Source organism: Tachypleus tridentatus, chromosome 2, assembly GCF_004210375.1.
Source record: "Tachypleus tridentatus isolate NWPU-2018 chromosome 2, ASM421037v1, whole genome shotgun sequence".
Taxonomy (NCBI): domain Eukaryota; kingdom Metazoa; phylum Arthropoda; class Merostomata; order Xiphosura; family Limulidae; genus Tachypleus; species Tachypleus tridentatus.
The window spans coordinates 136,607,464-136,632,462 of NC_134826.1; the positions used below are offsets into that span (position 1 = coordinate 136,607,464).

At 35.5% G+C, this 24,999-nt stretch overlaps 1 protein-coding gene across 4 annotated transcripts in view; it reads right to left on the minus strand.

Moving 5' to 3' along the window:
* The window catches only part of LOC143245203 (3',5'-cyclic-AMP phosphodiesterase 4B-like), a 168,820-nt gene that overhangs the window by 20,726 nt on the left and 123,095 nt on the right, over window positions 1-24,999 (minus strand). For all 4 annotated transcript variants that reach the window (XM_076491261.1, XM_076491259.1, XM_076491260.1 and 1 more), the window contains exons 3-8: window positions 13,419-13,520; window positions 11,276-11,331; window positions 9,446-9,558; window positions 6,205-6,298; window positions 4,355-4,539; window positions 1,695-1,793 (exon numbers count right to left, since the gene is read on the minus strand). In XM_076491261.1, coding sequence (XP_076347376.1) covers window positions 1,695-1,793; window positions 4,355-4,539; window positions 6,205-6,298; window positions 9,446-9,558; window positions 11,276-11,331; window positions 13,419-13,520 — 649 coding nt within the window. The remainder of the gene's footprint in view (window positions 1-1,694; window positions 1,794-4,354; window positions 4,540-6,204; window positions 6,299-9,445; window positions 9,559-11,275; window positions 11,332-13,418; window positions 13,521-24,999) is intronic.

Genomic DNA, 24,999 nt, shown 5'->3' on the forward strand with positions numbered 1-24,999 from the left:
TCTGATTGTTTCAGTTCTTCTTCGGTTCAGATTACCATTTTAAAAACCATTTGCTATTTCAACTTTTACCTTTACGAAGGCCCGGCATGGCCAGTTGGTTAAGGCACTCGACTCGTTATCCGAGGGTTGCATGTTCGAATTCCCATCACACCAAACATGTTCGTCCTTTCAGACGTGGGGGCGCTATAACGTTACAGTCAATCTCATTATTCGTTGGTAAAAGAGTAGCCCAAGAGTTGGCGGTGGGTGGTGATGAATAGTTGCCTTCCTTCTAGTCTTACACTGCTAAATTAAAGACGGCTAGCGCAGATAGCCTTCGTGTAACTTTACGCAAAATTCAAAATAAACCAAACCAATACCTTTAACGAGTTAATCGTCACAGATAACATTTTAGCAAGCTGGAAACGACAACAAAACCGTTTGAAGCATTTCACAGCGAAAAATCGTTCCAAGCAAAGATGGCGATCGAAATGTTCGAAAAAATTCAGTAATAAATGATATATTTATCTGACAAATAAACATTCGTCTGCTTTGTCGTTACGTAGGGCGTAAGTGTCATTGGGGACAGTAGGACATGAATGAAACGTGAACCTATGCATCAAAGATCACGTGTCAAGCGACTTCACGTTACAGTGAAACAAGTGTGATGTCAGTTTCACCAGTATCATCACGTACAGTGCAATCACTACTCCAATTTTATGACAATTTGTATGATTATTAATATTTGCCTGTGACATGTTTAGATCGTGGAAAATGCCACTGGTTGAATGGTATCGGCCTCTGGTGATGAGCTTACTAATTTATGCAATGGTAACCAGCAATATGCCGTATTTTTTTATGCACGAGTTAAACAGATGTTTCAAATTTCTTTTTCAAATTGTTTGTTTGTTTTATAATTTCACGCAAAGCTACTCAAGGGCTATCTACGCTAGCCATTCATAATTTATCAGTGTAAGACTAGAGGGAAGGCAGCTAGCTAGTCATCACTTCCCACCGCCAACTCTTGGGCTACTCTTTTTCCAACGAATAGTGGAATTGCCACGGCTGAAAGGGCGAGTAAGTTTGGTGTGAGCGGGATTCGAACACGCGACCACTCCAATTACGTGTCAACGCCTTAACCCATCTGGTCATGCTTGGCCACTTCTTCTTCAATTATAATAACGAAGTAAAGTTTAGTTGTTTTATAGATATATTTCTAAAATACTTTAATAAGGTTCCATATAGACACAGTCAATCCTTTGTTATTATTTTTACAGCTATAAGAAGGAATTTCGTTTGTAACGAGCATATCTTGTTATAACAGAAACGAAACGTTGAAGATGTTCCAGCCAGTTAGGCTTAGAAGGAGTTTTTGAGATAAGCCCAGTGTTAAATTGACAAATTCAATCGTTGTAGATATTTTATTATATGAATATTTTAATACTTCATCTACCAGACACAACTTCACACACGGAAATATTAGACTTTAGATATGACGTACAAAAATTGTGATAATTTATTTATTTTTATTAATGTCACATACCCGTAGTTAAAAGTATAAAAGACTAATTTAGTAGCAGTAAGCTGTTTGTAATATCAAAATTAAATATTCACATTGTAACGTTAATCTTTGAAAAAACAAACTGTCAAGTAATTTATTCATTTATTACAAGATAATTTGCAATGGAAACACCACAGAGGTCGCTAATACTTACATTCCATATTGTGTAAGTGACAGCGGTGAGTGGCCTAGTATTGGCTAAGCCTACTATTTCAAAAATGTCTATGCCCCACTTATCCACCTGCTCCAAAAACTGCAATAGAAAAAAATATATATTTTCTAATAACAGAAAATAGATTAATATAACAAAATTGTAGGAAATTAAACTTTGGTACTTTGATAAACTGGATTTTATTTTCAACTTGAAAATCCTTATTAAAGCAAGACGAGTGACAGCATTAACTACCATTAACATCTGGCACGAGACAAATGAAAGTTTAGGTAAGTGAAATGTAAGGGAAGAGCAGATTCTCCTGCACTGATTTTTACTTAGAAACATAATCCTGAAGAGGACTTTTTGTTTCAGGAAGAACGTGCCTTCACTTTCTATTCAGTCTGTTTAGCTGTTGTCTTCACTTTCTATTCAGTCTGTTTAGCTGTTGTCTTCACTTTCTATTCAGTCTGTTTAGCTGTTGTCTTCACGTATTTTGGAATATGTTCTCCTTCATATATTGTGTGTCACGTTTCTTTAGGTCTGTTGGTTTTCAGTTTTTCAGAGTTTATTGTGTAATTCAACTACAACAGTGGTACTACTCGTTTCAACAAAACTGCTGGTTTACTTATCCAGATCCGAATCAGAAAACACGGCCAAAAATTAACTTACATGACATAATGTGTGTGTGTGGGTGTTATTAACAGGAGGAGTAATAGTTTAGCCATTTTTGACCTTCTATAGCTCGAACTATGGTTATCTAAATTATAACATATTTTCAGTTGATGCGTATTATTTGACTCCCACTTCAAATACCAAACTTCAAAGCAATCCATTACAAAATAACTGAGAGATAAAATCTCTAATTTTGATTGAGTTTCTTTTTGTTTCTTTTTTTCATCGCACCAAAAGCGCTGAAATTTTATTTAATAGAAAAACATAGTAAACTTTAATTAATTTTTTATCACGTTTGATACGCTGGCAGATCGTTAGAACACACATTTTTGAGTCTCATTTGCTATAAATATATGCCAATTATTTCACAAAAATCGCTCGAACTTAAAGAAAATCTTACGCACGCTTACGCAAAAAATCACGTGAGCTGTCGGTCTGAGCATTTTACGACAGCTTCACCTAAGAATAAACGTGAACAGTTTTTATTGATGCGTTTTAAAGATGGCTGATTTAGAGCAGCAAAACTATAAGGTGTAAGGATGTGTGTATACACTGTATTGGGTGGACCAACGAATCTAGATCAGTAGTTTCTACCTGAAATCTTCAAAATAATCATACGGGTGGATTGTTATTATTGATTATTCACTGCCAATGTATCAACAAAGATATTATGAAATTATCCTAATTAAAGAGCATTTAGCATTACATGATATTAGCTTAAGCAATTAGTGTAAATAATGATGCTTGATACAGCTGTACCGAGTGCATGCGGGTGATGACAAAAAACTGTTAATCTAGATTCCACGGCGTTATCATAAAGGAAGTTATTAACATTGTTTTAGAGAGTGAAAACTACCACCATATATTTTAAAGTATCTTGTTGGTTCTGCAAAGAAAAGGTATGTTCCAAATAACGGGGTTGCCATTCTAAAGCTATTGTTGGTTACTATGGAGTAACTTTCTTATTTCGTGTGGTTTGTTGATGGGTATTGACAAAAAAATCGTCATAACTAATAAAAACCCTTAATTGTGGAAAAAAGATGCGACAACAAAAGGATTCAGGGTGCGACTAAAGTGAATGACATTAATAGTGGTAGCCAAACTGTTTGTTTGTTTTTGAATTTCGTGCAAAGCTACACGAGGGCTATCTGCTCTAGCTGTCCCTAATTTTGCAGTGCAAGACTAGAGGGAAGGCAGCAAGTCATCACCACTCACCACCAACTCTTTTACCAACGATTAGTGGGATTGGTCGTACCGTTATAACGCTCCTACGGCTGAAAGGGCGAACATATTGCAAGACCAGTTGCAGGTCGAACAACCAAACCGTGGCCAAAGGTAGTTGTAAAATTCTTATCAGTGTTGTAAATGTAGCTACCAGTTCGGTCGACAATTTTCATTTTATTCCTTTAAGTCGCACACTGAATCCATTTCTTTTGTTTCCATACCTGAGGTGTTTCTGATTAGATTATATAAGGAAATAAAAGAAATTGAAACAATTCTAGTCATTGAACTTGAAACTAAATTATTGGTTTACATCTTTTTCAGAAGTCATTAAAAAGTAATTAAACTTAACTCTAAATATTGACTTAAAGCTATTTAAGATTTCATTAACCTGACACTAAATATTGGTTTACATATATTTAAGAATCAAAACATCAGGGCCTACCAGAAATTGCTAGAACAAAACTAAAATACGAGTTATTTTTTGTCCACAGAGATATGATGCAATTTTTCTAGTCTTGAAAACTTAAGCTCCATAGTGGAACAGCAGTATTTCTACGGACTTACACTGCTAGAAACCGTGTTTCGATATTAGTTTTTGGAAGAGCAGAGATAGCCCATTGTGCTTAACTACAAACAAACAAAACTAAAGCCTGATGACAGGAGATATATGCACGTCCTCACGAGCTCACATACCTATATTGTGGTATTTAGTAAATATGTACATACCATTGGTGAAAACAACAGAGAATACTTTATCGTCTTACCTGTCCCAGTTCTTCTTCATGTGGAGTCTTTACTCCATATTTAGGCAGTGTATCCAGATTGTTCTTATAGGAGATATTTTGTTTAACTCCTGAAATCTGTGACATTGCCTTCTGGTGCCTTCTGTGTAGTTTAGGTGAATGAACATCTTCAGATTCATAGCTAAGAAGATCGATATCTTGTTTATCTGCAGAGTGGAAACAAATATATAATTAAAACAACTCCTGGGTAAGAGATAACAATACTGTAAGTCATCTAAGATATTCAAAAATAGGAAGCGTTAATTTTATCAACCACTGACGTCATATTACATGTAATTGTCATGATATAAAGAGTGAGTGTTTAATGTAGTTATTATTAAGTTATTTCTTTTGTGAGTGAATATTATATAATTTTTCATTTTGTTTATAACAAGATAGATAAAAGCAATTATTGTAAAATAAATGTCATGACATTAGTTATTTTTCTAAATCGGTAAGATTGATGTCGAGATTCTCGAACGTCGCGTGAAAGTTACAGATGTAGATATAGTGAGCAGACGATTAAGTGATAAACATATGAATAGTGTGAGATGAGCAGACGAGTAAAGTTACGAGAATTAATTCGACTAAAGAAAAGTTAAACACAACGTTAACTGTCGTAGGAGTGAAAGGCCCAATGATTAATATAGGCCAAACGGTTGATATATTAGAGCGAGACAAATGGTATTGAAAGAAATAAGAATAATAGTTTATTTCGTTAAAGAGATTTCTAAAGTAACTGAACTTGTCTCAATGTGCTTCGACAAAGGTACAGACGATCTCGGAAGTACGAATAAAGGAATACGTACAGGCAACGATGGCTTACGTCCTGTAACAGTCAACGATATCATATGTATCTTATGCAGCCAACAATAGGATACATTTATCTGTATCAGACAGCAGCAATAGGAAAATTTTATCGATAACAGCAAATGATAGGCTACATTATGCATTAAAACCAATAACATACTCTACCTCTAACAGCCCACAATAGCTTATGTTATCTGTAAATTAAATGCTTAGATATCGAATTAAAACAAATTATTTTTTTTCATAAGATGGTATTTGTGTCCTGACGTTTGTTTATTTCTTAAGTAAATTTATTCAACATCATGAGGTTCACTCAGCTAAACCTGATGTGCAAAACATAGTTCAGCTAACTATAACTTGTAAATATTGTTTAGCTAGCTAATAATAACGTGCCAAGCCTAGTTTAGCTAAATCTGGTCTGTCGGACCTAGTTTAACTAACACTCTTATGTCAAAGCTAGTTTAGCTAACAATGATATGCCGAATCAAGTTTAGCTAGCACTAAATGTAGTGTTAGCTAAAAACCGCTGAGATGCGAAACGTTGTTTAGCTAACAATATGTCAAGTCTAGTTTGACACTAATGTGTTAAACATTGTTACACTAACACTCACGTGTCAACATTAGTTCAGCTAGCAATAACATGATAAGCCTAATTCAGCTAATACTGATGTGCTAGACCTAGTTTAGGTAACACTAATGTGTTAAAATTAGTTCAGCTAGTAATGATGTGCAAAACCTAATTTAGCTAGCACTGATGTACCAAACCTTGTTTAGCTAACACTTATGGATCAAAACTAGTTTCAGCTAGCACCGATGTGTCACACCTAGTTTATTTTTACCTACAATTGATATATAGAACCTAGGTGTTCTTTCATTGATGTTCCAGTCCTAGTTTATCATTCCATTAGTTCTCAAACTATCATTACTTCTCGATATTCGGCCTCGTTGGTATATAAATATCACAAAGAAAACAAAATCCAACTTAATATTAATGTTATGTTTGTAGTTTGATCATACCTTACCTAAGAAAGTGCTGCAGATGAATTCTGAAATCTGGTGGCCGGATTTAGACTCCGAGAAATGACTTGATAATTCTTTATTTAGCATTCGTTTGAACTGTGAATAAATATAAAGTTGAAAATTATCAATACGTAAGTTTTATATTCAGCAGAAAAAAATCCACTAAACATTCTAAATTAACTGAAGTATTAATGCAGTACCTTATCATTTCAAAGCTATTTAAACGTATTTGAAGTTTCAGGCCCCGGCATGGCCAGGTGGTTAAGACGCTCGACTCCTAATCCGAGGGTGTCGAGTTCGCATCCCCGTCGCACCAAACATGTTCGCCCTTTCAGCCGTGGAAGCGTTATAAAGTCGCGGTCCATCCCATTATTCGTTGGTAAAAGAGTAGCCTAAGACTTGACATTGGGTGGTGATGACCAGTCGTCCTCCCAGTGGAATGGCAGCATGATAAAAAACAAAGTTCGGCAACAAGTAGAAAGGGAATTGAGGGCGATCAGCAGAGAACCAACGGGTGCTGTAGCACTTATGGTCCATCAGAGCGACGGGGATCTATTGACCCGATGCTTAGAATTAGATGTTATGGAGGAGTACCCCGAAAAACCTACTTCCAATGGGTGGCACTAATAATTGTCAACTGTTTCCCAGTTAGGCTTAACTGATTTTGATTAACTAATGATGAAGGAAGATAGGAGACTGCATGATGTAAAGCTATAGGGAGAGAAAGCTTTAGTTTTGTTGAAAGTGGCATATTAGTGTGGAGGAAGTATATGAAGAGGCCAATCTTCTTATCGTAGCTGGTCGAAGGGCAATAGAAGAAAGAGAACTGGTTGAGGTTCAGCTGAGGTATCCATGAAGAGGGTATTAGACGAGATGAATCATGAGTAATAGGTCTGGGGGTATAGGCTGGTAATGGTGTTAGGGGGGGATGTTGGCTCAGTGTTAACTTTAGGAGGTTCAGTAGGCATCAGAGTCTGTGTGACTTTCCTTGTCTTGTAGGGTTTCATTTCGGTAGGCTGAGTGATTGTGATGATCGGTTGTTGTGGAAGCGTCTCATGTGATGCTCGAGAATGATTGGATAGACTGGTCTCCAACTTTGAACGGGTACTAAGTATTCGAACACCTGTTTCAGGAGGTGGCTGCTGGGTGACAAGAACCATGACTGGATAATCTGGGCGACTGGCAGGTTTACGGTGTGAATGATAGAAGTTGCCGTTTGTGATGATACGGTTTGAGATGTGCTGCGGTGTTGTAACTGTCTTTACCTAAGGGGATGGTTTTATTGAACTCCGTCAATTAATTCTGTTGGTTGCGTGAAGTTAGATATTCAAGAAGTGTTCTGTTGTCTGTTTAGTATTCTTGTGACTTATGGAGGGTCGACACCTCTTAGAAATACCATGCATAATTTGGACTGGGTTTCTGGATTTTTGCGGGAGGTCGGTGGTCTAAAGTACCAAAGACTACAGAGGTAGTAAGGTAGATTTGGATGTAGGCTGTACGAAAACGCCGCCACGTCTTAGCGTCTTGATTCTGGTGGAGTCGAATGCAGCTCTAGGGTTGTACTGGCCGTTGAAATCAATGACGTTACGAAGCGAGAAGGCTATTAGTAGTCCGTCTAGGTGTAAGAGTGAAATAGGTGTGGCCTCATTTTACTATGTATAGCAAAGAGCCCGCACGCACGAAGACGTTGTTATATAGGTAGAGTGTGTATTATATGTATGAAGTTGTGAGTTTTTTTCATTAATCACGATGGATTTGTATGTATATACGATAACTAATTCTTATAGGTTTCTTATTTATTATGCAAATTATCCAAATGTTAAGGTTTAATTAAAAAGCAACTGAAATTGATTATGCTAAGTGACTAATTAGTTGAGCTGTTTACGGGTTGTATGGTTGTCATGACAGCATTATCGGCACGTTGATAAGAATCCTACTATCTGCTCCTTCTATTACCGCTATTAACTGACAGTAAATTTTCAAACGGTTTTGGTAATCCTGCTTTCAGTGACCCAACAGTAGTTCTTAGGGCTTATAATGCGAAACTCAGGGTTTCAATACACGTGGTTGGAACAGCAAAGATAGTCCATTTTGTAGCTTTGCGCTTATAAACAGACGTTTCTGATACACCTTTCTGGTAAACATTCAATGCATTGTTAACAGATTAAACTTTAATAACCTTTACGAAATCTGCCATTCAAGTTGGAACGTGTTAGTTTAGAAGCAAGTTAGTCTTGTATGGATTCCTTATTATTCCATAACTTCTGAATCTCATGTTCTTTTAACAAGACACCTTTACTTTAGTAGATAAACCTTATCTAACCTTCACATGCTTTGTTTATAAGAGAATTATACACAAAACTTGGTATTGTGTTTATGTGATTTACATATCGTATATAGAGAACAGACACTTGGTATTGTGTTTATGTGATTTACATATCGTATATAGAGAACAGACACTTGGTATTGTGTTTATATGATTTACATATCGTATATAGAGAACAGAAACTTGGTATTGTGTTTATGTGATTTACATATCGTATATAGAGAACAGACACTTGGTATTGTGTTTATGTGATTTACATATCGTATATAGAGAACAGACACTTGGTATTGTGTTTATGTGATTTACATATCGTATATAGAGAACAGACACTTGGTATTGTGTTTATGTGATTTACATATCGTATATAGAGAACAGACACTTGGTATTGTGTTTATGTGATTTACATATCGTATATAGAGAACAGACACTTGGTATTGTGTTTATGTGATTTACGTATCGTATATAGAGAACAGACACTTGGTATTGTGTTTATGTGATTTACATATCGTATATAGAGAACAGACACTTGGTATTGTGTTTATGTGATTTACATATCGTATATAGAGAACAGACACTTGGTATTGTGTTTATGTGATTTACATATCGTATATAGAGAACTCAAACTTAGTTTTTAGTCATTTACATATTCAGTACACGGATTACACAGCTATTGTTGTATTTACGTGTATTCCCAATGTTAGTATTTGATGGTTTCCGTCTGTAAATGTAAATGTTTAGAGTAATCAGAGTGATAATGGATACCTAATGTATGCACACAGTAAAAAGGATATCCTAGTTTAAGTCTGTAATGCTTATACTGTGTACAGAGTGAGGGTGGAATCCTTGTGTTTACTGAATGAGAGTAGATTTCCAGAGTATGGAGTGATTTGGATTGGTTTATGGATTGGTTTACTTACTTTGCTAGAAGCCATATCTCCAACAGATCTGTGTGACTGAATCGTTTCCAGTTGGTCCAGACACCAGTCTAACTCGTCCAATGTATCCATTGCAAATTGCATCTGCTGTTCCTCTAAGAGATATTGTTCATGAAAAACGATTAAGATAAGATTTTTCTGAATTCTAATAAGTTCAAGGATTATTATACACATAACTCATTTTATCACAAAGAGAAACATTTAAATGTGTTCATTATATTCAAAGCACGCATTATTTTATCATATTTATCAAAGAAACCCGATAGATAGCTGGAGTAGTGTCTAAGGAAGCATATACCACTATATAATTTTGTAAAACAGAATGTCTCAAAATGCGTCAAACTTGGTACTATCCAAAGTAAATGTCTCAAATGATGCTAGAAAAAAAATCGCGCAAGTACAATTACAGATTTTGTATTCTTTTTCTGCAAATAAGTATATTGACAATACTGAAGTATGGATACCCTAACACTTTTCAATCAGAGGCATAGGAAAAGAAATTAATATACATGTAACGCATAATATTTTACATCATCTAATGACGTAATTTGTTATCTGTATCACCAGAAGCAGCAGATATACAGAACCTGTTTTTACCAGAAAACGTACTGGTAACAGAAGATATATAGAACGTGTCCTTACCAAATAACTTAATAGGAACCAATTATGTACAAAATGTGTCCTTACCAGATAATTTGACAGGAGTTACTGATGTATAGAATGTGTCCTTACCAAATAACTTAATAGGAGCCAATTATGTACAAAATGTGTCCTTACCAGATAATTTGACAGGAGTTAGCGATGTACAAAATGTGTCCTTACCAGATAATTTGACAGGAGTTAGTGATGTACAAAATGTGTCCTTACCAGATAATTTGACAGGAGTTAGTGATGTACAAAATGTGTCCTTACCAGATAATTTGACAGGAGTTAGTGATGTATAGAATGTGTCCTTACCAGATAATTTGACAGGAGTTAGTGATGTATAGAATGTGTCCTTACCAGATAATTCGACAGGAGTTAGTGATGTACAAAATATGTCCTTACCAGATAATTCGACAGGAGTTAGTGATGTACAAAATGTGTCCTTACCAGATAATTCGACAGGAGTTAGCGATGTACAAAATGTGTCCTTACCAGATAATTTGACAGGAGTTAGTGATGTACAAAATGTGTCCTTACCAGATAATTTGACAGGAGTTAGTGATGTACAAAATGTGTCCTTACCAGATAATTTGACAGGAGGTGGTAATGTACAAAATGTGTCCTTACCAGATAATTTGACAGGAGTTAGTGATGTACAAAATGTGTCCTTACCAGATAATTTGACAGGAGTTAGTGATGTATAGAATGTGTCCTTACCAGATAATTTGACAGGAGTTAGTGATGTATAGAATGTGTCCTTACCAGATAATTCGACAGGAGTTAGTGATGTACAAAATATGTCCTTACCAGATAATTCGACAGGAGTTAGTGATGTACAAAATGTGTCCTTACCAGATAATTTGACAGGAGGTGGTAATGTACAAAATGTGTCCTTACCAGATAATTTGACAGGAGTTAGTGATGTACAAAATGTGTCCTTACCAGATAATTTGACAGGAGTTAGCGATGTACAAAATGTGTCCTTACCAGATAATTTGACAGGAGTTAGTGATGTACAAAATGTGTCCTTACCAGATAATTTGACAGGAGTTAGTGATGTACAAAATGTGTCCTTACCAGATAATTTGACAGGAGGTGGTAATGTACAAAATGTGTCCTTACCAGATAATTTGACAGGAGTTAGCGATGTACAAAATGTGTCCTTACCAGATAATTTGACAGGATCTGGTGATGAACTGATCGTTCCTGTAGAACGTTTTGATCTAAATAAAATGTAAAATTGATTTTAAAGTAAAATGTTAAGGTTTTTAAATCTACTTAAACAGAATTAATTTTACTCTCGTGGGCAGGATGCTACTATTAAAAAAAACACATGCTTTTCGTCTTTTTGAGCAAATATTAGTTTTAAAGAAATTCCACTAATGAATCGAATGCTTATTTATTAAATTAAATTGAATCGTGAATACAAGTTTGTAACTGAAGCGCATTCCTCGTCAGAAAATAATCCAGGTGAAAAAAGATACTTATATAAATACAGTAGTTTTTCCATCGTTAAAATATTTTATCATCAAATTTATTGTAAAGCGATATTTAAGTTTGGAAAAACAAATTTTTTTTTTACATTATATCAAAGATGTGGCTAATAACATAGATATAGAGTACAGATAGAGTACATTTTGGGTGCAATGCACTGTTATTTATGATACTAAAGTTAAACGTACTTATGAGTACTAAATGCCAGGCCTCGTGCTGCCATTTAAACTTCTTTATTTTTTATAGTACGTGTTCATTCTACCTAACAAGAGTATATTGTGAAGAACATATGCTAATGAAGACGATACAAACTTTATACCATATATCTAACCCTACTTTCCAGATAGTGTCGTCTTCAAGGTCCATGCCAAACACACAAAAATCCATTGAAGACTCATCAGGACTCCGATCATCTCATTTGAAAACAAAACGAACTTACGGTCGCAAAAAAAGACTTTAACATGCCTGGACACTCTCTTTAAGGCATTAAACTGACAGGTATAATGACAAATTGTACATCTAACAGAAACAAGGAAACTAAAGAAACGTAGTGGATAGCACTGTTAAATATTGTAACCTCAAATGACATCAGTTTCGAAACCAGGATTGTTGATCCTCTAAGCTAACTTTGTAATTATTAATAATATCTATGCTTTAATTCATTTATATTGGTATTATATCATATATGTCACATCGTATTATTATTTTCTCCATTAACCACCACCATTTGCCGTTATTTTATTTTTAATTTTACCTTTTTCAAAAGATGGTTAATATTTCTTTTAACCGTTGTTATAATTATGTTTTTTTATGTACTGTACACATCCCTTTGGCAAAAATTAAATATGGCACCAATAACTCTAGGTTGTGATTGATTAGTTCTCAAGGCTAACTCATATTGAACGTGTCGTCGACGTTCGTACCTGTATCTTTCACTTCACTCATTAAACATCACCATCTATTCTCCTGAAGAGGAATAGCGAACTAGTCCAAAGCGCTCGAGTTTTGGGTCTCGTATGAAAACCATTACAACTTTTGTATGTGATCCTGTGTGCTAACCTCTTAACCTATTCTACTTGTGTTTGAAACGTATCCAATTAACCCTTAAACAACGAAAGTCTTGTAAGTAGCATCATCAATTGATGATGGCCGCAGTTTAAGGATCAAACAAGAGTTTTTGTGTTGGTTCAAATGAAACTACCTCATTCTGCGATCTCATAAGATAATCACAAGTGCTGGTGTATTGTCACGACAACGAAGATAACACTGACCATGCTGCTAAAGAAGTAAAATAACCTTTCATGTTTATCCACCATGTCTACTAATGCATCAGTGGTGGAAGATGTGGAATTAATTGAATGTAAGAGAAGGATTTATCATCTTTATTTGCATTGCTTTTAAATACATATGAACTCTAAGCCTAAAACGTTTCGTTATGATTTATTGTCTGGGCATCATGAAGTATCTCCCTTTTACCTATTTCTTAACTTTAAACTCTATATTGGTGCTGCACCTCCCCCCTAGTACAACGGTAAGTCTACGGATTTACAACGCTAAAATTAGGGGTTCGATTCCCCTCACTGGGTTTAGCAGATAGCCCAATGTGGCTTTGCTATAAGAAACCACAACACAACTATATTGGCGCTATATCAAATTCTATTACGTCAACGTGTATTAAATCTACTAGAGATTAATGACCACAAAGTACAGCATTAACCTTCATGACTCTTGTTGTAATGCTACCCTAATCTTTACATCTAGTTTCAAGTTCTAATGATTAAATATTGACTTGTATTTTTCCTTAAGATATGCTTACCTTGTTGCAGGGACGTTCGTGATACGGATGTAATTATTTCGTACATTCCTCAACCTCTGTAGGACTTGGGCGAAAGGGGTAACTATTAAATCTTCCAGATGTCTGAAAAAAAAAAAGACATTTTCAATATTTCTAGAACTTGTTTCTACTACTTCTTAGACACTATTAATCTTATCATTCAACATGCACTAAGTAGTCTATCAGTTTTTCTTACAAACTTCACATTAAATGGAATATCATAAGTTATACTTGTACTAAGTATCTTATACGTAATATTATTAATACTAACGTTTTCAAATGCAAACTTTCAAAATTGACTGTATACCGGTTATTATAACGTGCACACTCAAGCTGACGAATTGGGATTATAACAAGTTATATTTGTCGTGAGTTTTGAAATTATTTATGTATTTTCTTTACTCCTTGATGACGAGAAAACCACTTGAAATAAAAATGTACGGGATTGTTGGGGGCATTGTAGTTGGACAACTCCCCCTACAATCCCGTACCCGTTTTTTTCTCGTCCCTAGGACATGTGCCCGGCAACGGTCAGTTGCAAACTCTCTTTTTGTTAACCTGAAGATGACCTAGAAAAGTCGAAACGTTGTTCTCTGCTTATCAGTAAAAGTGTGAATACCTATACTAGCTGTTCTGAGATATATTTCTTTACTGTTCTTCCGAGAGAGAAAAGAGTGCAGTGTAGAATTAATTAGAAGCGTTCACACAGTAACAGAGTGTATAGTAGTAATTTAATCACGCGCTGTCCGTCATTTCTTGTTGTTACTTATTCTTAGTTCTGTTGTTTATAACATGTATCTATGTTTTAAAGACTCCTGTAAAACTTAGATCTAGCTCTAAAAGTCCAAGTGTTTAAATTGTTTTAAACTTAAGTAACTTGTAAACTCCGGTTGGTTTCAACCTTCTTTCAATATAAATAATGAACAAAGTATTAATTAAGTACATTGTTTTTTACACTGAAAAACGTGCGATTCTAAAATATACTTGAAAGATATATCTAGCCCTAAAATCACGAGTCAGTTATAGAGAAATTGCAACGTTTTTGGTGACAACTTCCACCAAAAGAAAATCCTCCAGAGAAATTACAAACACAAAACTACAAATAATGCAATGAAACTTCCAAAACATTGTTTCAAGAGTTTATCGTCTTCCTAAGCTAAGAGTACGTTTGTTCGGAACCATTCAGTTTTACTTTGACTTGCGCAGTAAGAACGGTTTTCAACACGTTCATGATTTCTGGGACATTCTGCGAACTTATGTAAACAACAATAAATATTCTTCATCCATTTTTATGATTTCGTTGGTCGAAATCTTGTCAAACATATTTAAATCAGCCATTCAGTGAAAGATCCAATGCGATAAAAGTGTCCTACTCTTAATTTACCTTTTGCTTCGTGGTTTCCCTGTCCAATTTTGATTGGAATCTAATATTTTTGGAAGAACTCTGTTTTTGAACTCTAACTTTAACAGGAACAGAATCATGACTGCATCTATAACGTGTCATGCAAGCAACGCTTTCTAAATTTGCACTTGCAAATTACAATTAGGTAAACAATACTTTTGGATATGTCCCAGGTGTGTATTGACTAGTTTAGCACTGAAACTAGGTTTTTCATAGACAAATTATTTTGTGAAAAGTAATGGGAGGAAAACAACTTCAAATTAAGATGTCATCAAGTTTGGTTTTGAATGAATTCGCGCAAAGCTACATGAGGGCTCTTTGCGATATCTGTCCCTAATTTAGCAGTGTAAGACCAGAGGAAAGTCAGCTAGTCATCACCACCCACCGCCAACTCTTGGGCTACTCTTTTACCAACGAATAGTAACATGAGTGTAACTTTATAACGCTCCCACGGCTGAAAGGACTAGCATGTTTAGTGGGACGGGGATTCGAACTCGCGACCCTCATATTAGCCACCTGGCCATGTTGGGATACGATTTCTTTGTATCAGGTGAAGTGAAGAACATAAAGATTGTATTTCACGAAAACTCTAAGACTAAATTATTGTCAAAAGAGAAGTTCGTGCTTTTTATCGCTTACCAGATACTGCGATGACCAAAACAGTTTGTAGCTGTTACTGTTTGGCAGATATAGTAGTGACCAAAACAGCCATTAATTTCTGTACGATCGATTAAATAATTGTTTTTGTGGAATACTGAGATTACTGTGAGACTCAAACCACTTATAACTTAAGCAAATGATATTAAACACAACTGTTCATAGTAAAGGTAAAGAATCTTATCTAATCCTCAGTAACAGGGATTATAAACTTTAGATATTTCAACCAGTTGTCATTTCATAAAGAACCTTATTTTACATTAATTTTAGACAGAATGGAACGTACCAGATGTGGAGGTTTTATTAATTGTATCTGTTTGTAGTGTAGGAATGTATAAACGTTTGGATTTCTATAATAAAGCTTCAGCATGGAGACTGAAACGTAGTACAAGCACAACAAACTTGAAGTGTATTATTGCTGTAGATTAAGCAGCAATGCCTGTTTAAGGAATATAACTGTGCATTGAACAACAATAACTAAGAACTATTATTGTACATTAAATAACAGTCACAATACTCTTCAACATACGACAACATATATTTGGTCGAAAATGAAAAATTTCTGTTTATATTCTTATACCAAAGCCACATCGGGCTACCTGTTGAGTCCACCAAGGGGAATCGAACCCCTGATTTTAGCGTTGTAAATCCGCAGAGTTATCACTGTACAAGTGGTGGACGAAATCAAATATCGGTACAACTGATTACAGAACATTGCTGTGTATTACACAACAACACCCAATTAAAGACTACTGCTGTGGATTAAACAACAACACCCAATTAAAGACTACTGCTGTGGATTAAACAACAACACCCAATTAACGACCACTGCTGTGGATTAAACAACAATACCCAATTAAAGACCACTGCTGTGGATTAAACAACACCCAATTAAAGACTACTGCTGTGGATTAAACAACAACACCCGATTAAAGACCACTGCTGTGGATTAAACAACAATACCCGATTAAAGACCACTACTGTGGATTAAACAACAATACCCGATTAAAAACTACTGCTGTGGATTAAACAACAATACCCGATTAAAAACTACTGCTGTGGATTAAACAACTACACCCGATTAAAGACTACTGCTGTGGATTAAACAACACCAAATTAAAGACTACTGCTGTGGATTAAACAACTACACCCGATTAAAGACTACTGCTGTGGATTAAACAACAATGTCCGATAAAAGACTATTTCCGTGGATTATAAACTAGGCTCTATTAAGAAATATTTGTATGTAAAACAATTAAGGACTAGACACCTTATTACACCAGAAAAAATTATCCTGATCTTTGAGCATCCTGGATCCGAGAAGTATTTTTTGAGTTTTCGAAGGTGAAGTATAACGTTATCCAATACGAACGGTCCTCCCACTGGTACAGTGGTAAGTCTACATATTTACAACGCTAAAATCAGGGATTCGATCCCCTCAATGAACTCAGCAGATGGCCCGATGTGGCTTTGCTATAAGAAAACACACACACACAATATAAACGCATGCTATCTCGAAAACAAATACCCTTGTTATTTTGGATGTGCTAAGGCCATTTCTGGATTGTTTTGGATCTTTTTCTGCATAAATTTTATTGTTAAATTTTGCCGGTTATTAAATAACATGTTCTGGAAGTTATTTTATATTCTGATGCACATCATCGTTATTTTGTAATACTTGGCTTTAGTACCATTCTATTTTAAAAGTACCAATTAATTGCATTGCTTAAGTTTCGTAACTTTTCTGGAAATTGAAAAAACACACCTTAATTAATTGTGGCTCCATCTATGTATGCACTTTCAAGCCAAAGTAACACCGAAATTACCATAATTTATTCATTTATACCACACCGATGTAGTCTCACTTTCCAGCTTGCCTAAACTGTATTCCTATGACAGTAAAACATAAATGAGCAAATTGTAGAAACTTTATCTTAAAGCTCTATTGTGTCTTTCTGATGTGTTATGTCTACTGAGTAAGATACCTGAGGCTACGTTTCTTTAACGTTACCTATGAGAAAGGTTTCTTAATTCACTGAAGCTAAATGAGGTGTCGTAATTAATTTATTTAATAATAATCAATAATAATTTAACAGTTTTTTCAACTTATAACGTATCGTAACATTTAAGGACAAAATGGGACCTATTAGTCCAATCGGTTGTTCCATCCTTTAAACTAAACTAAAAAAAAACTATTAATAAATATATTTTTTATCTCAAAGTCAGCCCTTATTATTCATATACTTATCAAGCCATCTCTTAAACTCACAAACACGTATTGCTTTCACAACATTCAAAGGCAAATCACCCTGTTAGAAAAAAAAAACTGTCTTCGCTGAAGATGACTCTTACCCTGCAAAAACATGTCTACTAGTCCTGTTATTCTCACTGTTAAGTATTAAAAAAACATCTTAAACATCTGAATCAGATCTCTACAAATTTTGATTTTTTCAAGAGAAAAACAGTTTGAAAGATTTCAGCCTCTCCTCATATGACAACCATCCAAGATACCATTTTGGTAGCCATTCTCTGAATCCTTTCCAACAATTCGATGTCTTTCCTAAAGTAAGGAGTCCAAGACTGAACACAATATTCCAAATGTGCTCTAATCAGTGACCTGTACAATAAAATTACAACCCATTCAGATTTGTATCCAATATTTCTGTAGATACAACCTAAAATCCTATTTACTCTGTCACTAGATACAAAACACTACTTGGATGGCTTTAAAGATTGATAAGCTATTACACTAAAATATTTTTCTATAACATTATTGAGGCTAGTCCTACCCAAATTATACTTAAAATTCAAAGTATGATAACCCACATATATTACCTTGTATTTATCATAATAAAGCCCATCTGCCATTTATTTGCCCAACTCATTCAGCAATATCCTCTTCACAGCTAGCACCCCACAATACCTCAATATCATCTGTAAAATGTAACTTATTGATTATTTATTCCTTCATCTATATCATTAAAGTGAATCAGTAAGAGCACAGGTCTTAAGACTGAGCCCTAGGGAACCTCACTCGTAATATTAATCCAATTTGACTGAAATCTAATTGTAACAACTTTCTGAGTTCTTACATTTAGCCTTTCTTCTACTCAATTAATTAACTTACATCTATAGAGATAATGTCATAATCCTTTCCTGTGACACCTTGTCAAATGTCTTCTCAAAATCCAGATGCACCAAATCTACATTTTTATTCTCATCTGTTTTAAGCATTAACTTATTTAAAGATCACTAAAAGATTTGTAACGCAAGGTTTTAGTCCAGCGAAATCATGTTCACTATCCAATAATATTCTTATCATCATCATCTGCCACTCAATTCCTTAAGGAACATAGGGTCGCAATCACCGCGGTTTCTGTGACAGGTTTTTAAGTGAGTAGGTTGTTAGCCCACTGCACCTAGCCGTCCCTAATTTGATAGTGTAAGACTAGAGGGAAGGCAGCTAGTCATCACCACCCACCGCCAACTCTTGGGCTACTCTTTTACCAACGAATAGTGGGATTGACTGTCACATTATAACGCCCCACGGCTGGGAGGGCGAGCATGTTTGGTGTGACAGAGATTCCAACCTAAGACCCTCGGGATTACGAGTCGCATGGCGCTCGGCCATGTCGGGCCCCAATAATATTCTAAGCTTTGCTAAATGATTTCGTAAAACATCTTTTATTGGACTTTCCAAAACATTTTCTACAACTTATTTAATGGGTCTAGAATTATTGGGACAATTTGTATCACTTCCCTTGAGTTGCATTCACTAACTTCCAATACTGTGGTACATGCCCACTATTCAAAAACTGGCAATAATAACAGAAAGTGACTCACAAATCTAATATTCAACTGCCTTCAAATCACTAGAAAAATATTCTTTCGCTCAGAAGCCTTATTATTTTTGTAACCTCCCAAATTTTTTAACCAGCTCAGAATAATGCAGTAATTTTGTTTGATATCATTACCATTTATCACCAGGCCCGGTATGGCCAAGCGTGCGACTCGTAATCTGAGGATCGCGGGTTCGAATATCGGTCGCACCAAACATGTTCGCCATCCCAGTCGTGGGGGCGTTATAATGTGACTGTCAATCCCACTATTCGTTGGTAAAAGAGTAGTCCAAGAGTTGGCGGTGGGTGGTGATGACTAGCTGCCTTCCCTCTAGTATTACACTGCTAAATTAGGGACGGCTAGCACAGATAGCCCTCGAGTAACTTCTTTGTGCGAAATTTAAAAACAAACAAACAAACCATTTATCACCTGTTCAATATATAGATTACTGCTTATATATTCCGTTAGCAAAAACCGAAGAAAAAGCAATATTTAACAACTCAATCATCTCATAATAACCAAATACGAGTCTTTTTTTATCATCCTTCGAGGTTCAAATTTCTCTCCTAACATTTTGTTTACCTTTATTGTATTTAAATAAATTTTGTTTTGTTTGTTTCTTTGTTTTATATTTCGCGCAAAGCTACACGATGGCTATCTGCGCTAGCTGTCCCTAATTTAGCAGTGCAAGACTAGAGGGAAAGCACCTAGTCATCACCACCCACCGCCAACTCTTGGACTACTTTTTTACCAACGAATAGAGGGATTAACCGTCACATTATTACGCCCCCACGGCTGAAAGAGCGAACATGTTTGGTGCGACGGGGATTCGAACTCACGACCTTCAGATTACGAATCTTAACCCACCTGGCCATGCCGGGCTCATTCAAATAAATTATTACTGCTTATTTTTACCCAACTTTTTCTTGTACTTAATTTTTGATGTCATAATTTTATGTTTCAACAACATTGTTGATCTTCTATAATCGTCTACATCTCACACCATACCAATCAATTTAAAGTTCTTAACTTTATGATGTTTTTCTTTGATTTTTCTCTCTTAAACATTTTGTAAACCAATCTATTTTTCACTTGAAGCTACCATTTTCTTTCTAAAAGGAAAATGTTTACTATAACTACCTAAACATTTATCTTTAAATATTTCTCCACATCTGATCAGTGTCTCTAAGTAACTTAGCAGCATCCCTAAAAAAATTTGCTTCTTTGAAAGTTGTAACCGAAAGATCATTATTCATCATCTCCATAAGTATCAAAATATTGAACCTAATAGATCAATAATCACTTGCAACCAGATGTTCCCAAATTTTCACCTGATTGATCATTTTTATATTTAAAGTAAATAACAAATCTAAAATACTATTGTTCTAGTGGATTCTCTTGACTAATTGGTGAAGAAAACCACCTCGAACAGTTTCGAGTAATCTTTCTCCCATAAGGTTTGATTCTAGCATTTTCGATTTATGTCCCTGAAATCAAAATCACAGCTAAAGTCTTCATCTCACTGTACAATTTCTCACTAATTTCATCGATATCATCTGGTGGTCTGTAACAAATTCCCACTAAAAGCCTTTTCCCTCTATATCTAATGATATAAACCCAAATGGATTCAAAATCCTTGCTGTTTTTGTTTTTAATATGCTCAACTTAAACAGTTTGTAATTCATATTTCACTGACAAAGCCACTCCACCATCTTTAGTATTATATCCCTATTAAATAGCATGTAACCCAGTATTTCAAAGAGACTTTGTCATCACAATCGTCTATCTTTAAGCAACCTTTAGTTATTCCCATTACATCAAAATCAACCATTTTTACCAGTCCCTTAGGTCATTTATTCTATTTCTTATACTTCTATCATTACAATGGTAACAGTTAAGCCTATACTTAGAACTACTCTATAATCATTACAGTTAAGCCTATACTTAGAACTACTCTATAATCATTTCTTATGCCAAACTTTTCTCTGCGTCTTATTCTTTTTCCATTTGGTTTTCCTGGTTCTCACCATTTCCTATTCCTAGTTTAAACTTTCCTTATAGCTGAGATAATAGCCTCAACAAACAAGCCAACTAATATCTTATCTAAAATGTAAACCATTCCAAAAGCTACTTCTTTCCACTGAACTTATCTCACAAGTCCAACCAGTCTATCCGTTCATTCACGTTAACCTAAGCCTAGCATTTATCCTTAATGACCTACTTATAACTTCATCTCCACGATTAATTCTGGGCAGTATCCCCAACAAAATCATATCTTTTTTACCTTTAAATTTTTTTATAAACCCTTTTACTTATTAATTAGCGACATGACGTACCTCTCCTCCACGTCATTGTTCCCAACATGTATCACAGTAAACTGTATCTCTGTTAATCCCATGTATTATATCTCCTGTTCTGTCAGTTATATCCACTACCTATGCCCATGGGTACCATAATCTAACGATTTTATTCATAGTTACTCCACAAACAATTTTATCCACATACCTGGTCAAGGAATGACCTATAACTATAATCCTATCATCCTTCTCTGACCATTTGTTTTCCTTTCCTCCAATAGTTCCTCATCTGCAGAAGCCAAGGGCTGAAAGTTGTTCAACAGAACAGGCTCAGTGTAACCATATTCATTACTTTTAGCCCTAATAGTTCCATTTCTAACTTCCTGAAAGTAGCTGTTAGCTGACGTATTCTTTACATGTAAATGATTAAGCTCCACCTGAAAACCTGCTACCATTTCACACAGTCTACACTTCTCTGTATCTGTTGCCTCTACTTTAATTAGGATAGCCTCCAACCTACAAACTGATGTGTAACGTGGAGTACGATTGGTAGTTTCTCACACACCAATATTTTTACTAAAGTGTTACGTACAATCTGGTTGGTCGTTTCCATATACTAACATTATCACTAATGAGTAACGTAGAGTCTGTTTGTTTGTTTGTTTTTGGAATTTCGCACAAAGCTACTCGAGGGCTATCTGTGCTAGCCGTCCCTAATTTAGCAGTGTAAGACTAGAGGGAAGGCAGCTAGTCATCACCACCCACCGCCAACTCTTGGGCTACTCTTTTGCCAACGAATATTGGGATTGACCGTCACATTATAACGCCCCCACGGCTGGGAGGGCGAGCATGTTTGGCGCGACGGGGATGCGAACCCGCGACCCTCAGATTACGAGTCGCACGCCTTAACGCGCTTGGCCATGCCGGGCCTACGTAGAGTCTGACTGGGTTTTTTTTTTCCAACACTAACACTAATCTCATATCACAAAACAATATCATCTTATCAAGAAACGCTATCAAGGTTATTCAGGTATGTTTTACTTACACTTCACAATACACGTAAACCACAGTTTTGAGTAATTCTGTCTCCGAGTGAGGTGAGCTTTGAAAGAGACATTATTTTATAAAGCAGCCTCGTGCACGTGACCGTAACTACAGATCCCTAATTTGAATAATGTAAAACTTTCCAAGACATGTTTTGTTCCCATAATCTTCGTAGCAAAGATTACAGCAAAATAATGTTATTGTATCGATGTAACGTTCAACAAATATCACCATCACTCAACACATGTGAAATAAACAAAAACATGAACCTAATCAAGTTACTCAGTTTTACGAAATGTGGACTGGTTTGAAAAAAATAGCGTGTATAAACAACCCAACTTTAAACACACTTATAAGCACTCGTAATTAAGTACTTATGTATGAACAGACCGAAGTACTCGTATATATACAGAGAGCAGTACTGATGAATGTATAGAATTAATCTGAGCGGAGGACACCATAATGTTGTTAAACACAGGAAATTCCACATTATTTTAAGAGTACGTTTAAGGTAAAAATGAGTGGACGATCCATAATACTTCAAGTGTATATTAGATTAAGTGTACGTATACTGTAAAATAGGGTGGAAAGTCCAAATTACTTTAAATATACGGATACATTAAAAGTGTGAATATATTCCACAATACTCTAAACGTACGTGTAAAGTAGAAGTGGTTGTAAATTCCACGCCATTTTATATGTGTTTTATTCTGTTACCTGTTAGATAAAACACACAACATTCAAGGAAAACAAAATACGCGTAGAGTGAAAGTGGGTGGAAACTCCACATCTTTAAATGGAAGTATTCAGTAAAACTTCACGTTATTTTGAATATAAATATGTAGTAAAAGCGGATGGAAGGTCCATATTACTTCAAATATGCCTTTACAGTAAAAGTTGTCGCGTTAAAATACTAGTATTACAAGCTGCCCTAGAATATCACATTATATGTCACGTTAAATGTTAGTATTACAAGCTGCCCCAGAATATCACATTATATGTCACGTTAAATGGTAGTATTACAAGCTGTTCCAGAATATCCTATCAATCGTTATGTTACAAAACTAGCTTTACGTGCTAATGGTTGCAGGGTACTCGGACTGTTGCTTTAACTCCTTTTAAGCCTCATATGAATGTTTGTTGGGCCACTAATAAATCCAAGAAACGAACAGTCCAATGGCTGTTGGTGTAATGCTTGCTCATAGGTGCATCTTAGTTCTATAATTTCACATGGTTTAGACGTTCACGTGCTCGATCATGGGTTAGCGGCCCCTTTGTCCAATGTTTAAGCTGCATTTTATTTTACTTTTTTTTTTGCAAATTCTGAGTAATTGATACTTTCAGATACCTTCGGTCTAATGGTATCTTAGTACAAGTGGAATGCGATTGGTGTGATCTTTGTTGATAGAGTTAAGTATTTACTTCTGGTTATAGGAACCAGCTTCAGTCTGATGGTATCTTAGTACAAGTGGAATGAGATCGGTGTGTTCTTTGTTGATAGAGTTAAGTATTTACTTCTGGTTATAGGAACCAGCTTCGGTCTGATGGTATGTTAGTACAAGTGCAATGCGATTGGTGTGTTTGTTTGTTGATAGAGTTAAGTATTTACTCCTGGTTATAGGAACCAGCTTCGGTCTGATGGTATGTTAGTACAAGTGGAATGCGATTGGTGTGTTCTTTGTTGATAGAGTTAAGTATTTACTTCTGGTTATAGGAACCAGCTTCCAGGCTGATGGTATCTTAGTACAAGGAAAATGAGATCGGTGTGTTCTTTGTTGGTAGAGTTAAGTATTTACTTCTGGTTATAGGAACCAGCTTCGGACTGATGGTATGTTAGTACAAGTGGAATGAGATTGGTGTGTTCTTTGTTGGTAGAGTTAAGTATTTACTTCTGGTTATAGGAACCAGCTTCGGTCTGATGGTATGTTAGTACAAGTGGAATGCGATTGGTGTGTTCTTTGTTGATAGAGTTAAGTATTTACTTCTGGTTATAGGAACCAGCTTCGGGCTGATGGTATCTTAGTACAAGGAAAATGAGATCGGTGTGTTCTTTGTTGGTAGAGTTAAGTATTTACTTCTGGATATAGGAGCCAGCTTCGGTCTGATGGTATGTTAGTACAAGTGGAATGCGATTGGTGTGTTCTTTGTTGATAGAGTTAAGTATTTACTTCTGGATATAGGAGCCAGCTTCGGTCTGATGGTATGTTAGTACAAGTGGAATGCGATTGGTGTGTTCTTTGTTGATAGAGTTAAGTATTTACTTCTGGTTATAGGAACCAGCTTCGGGCTGATGGTATCTTAGTACAAGGAAAATGAGATCGGT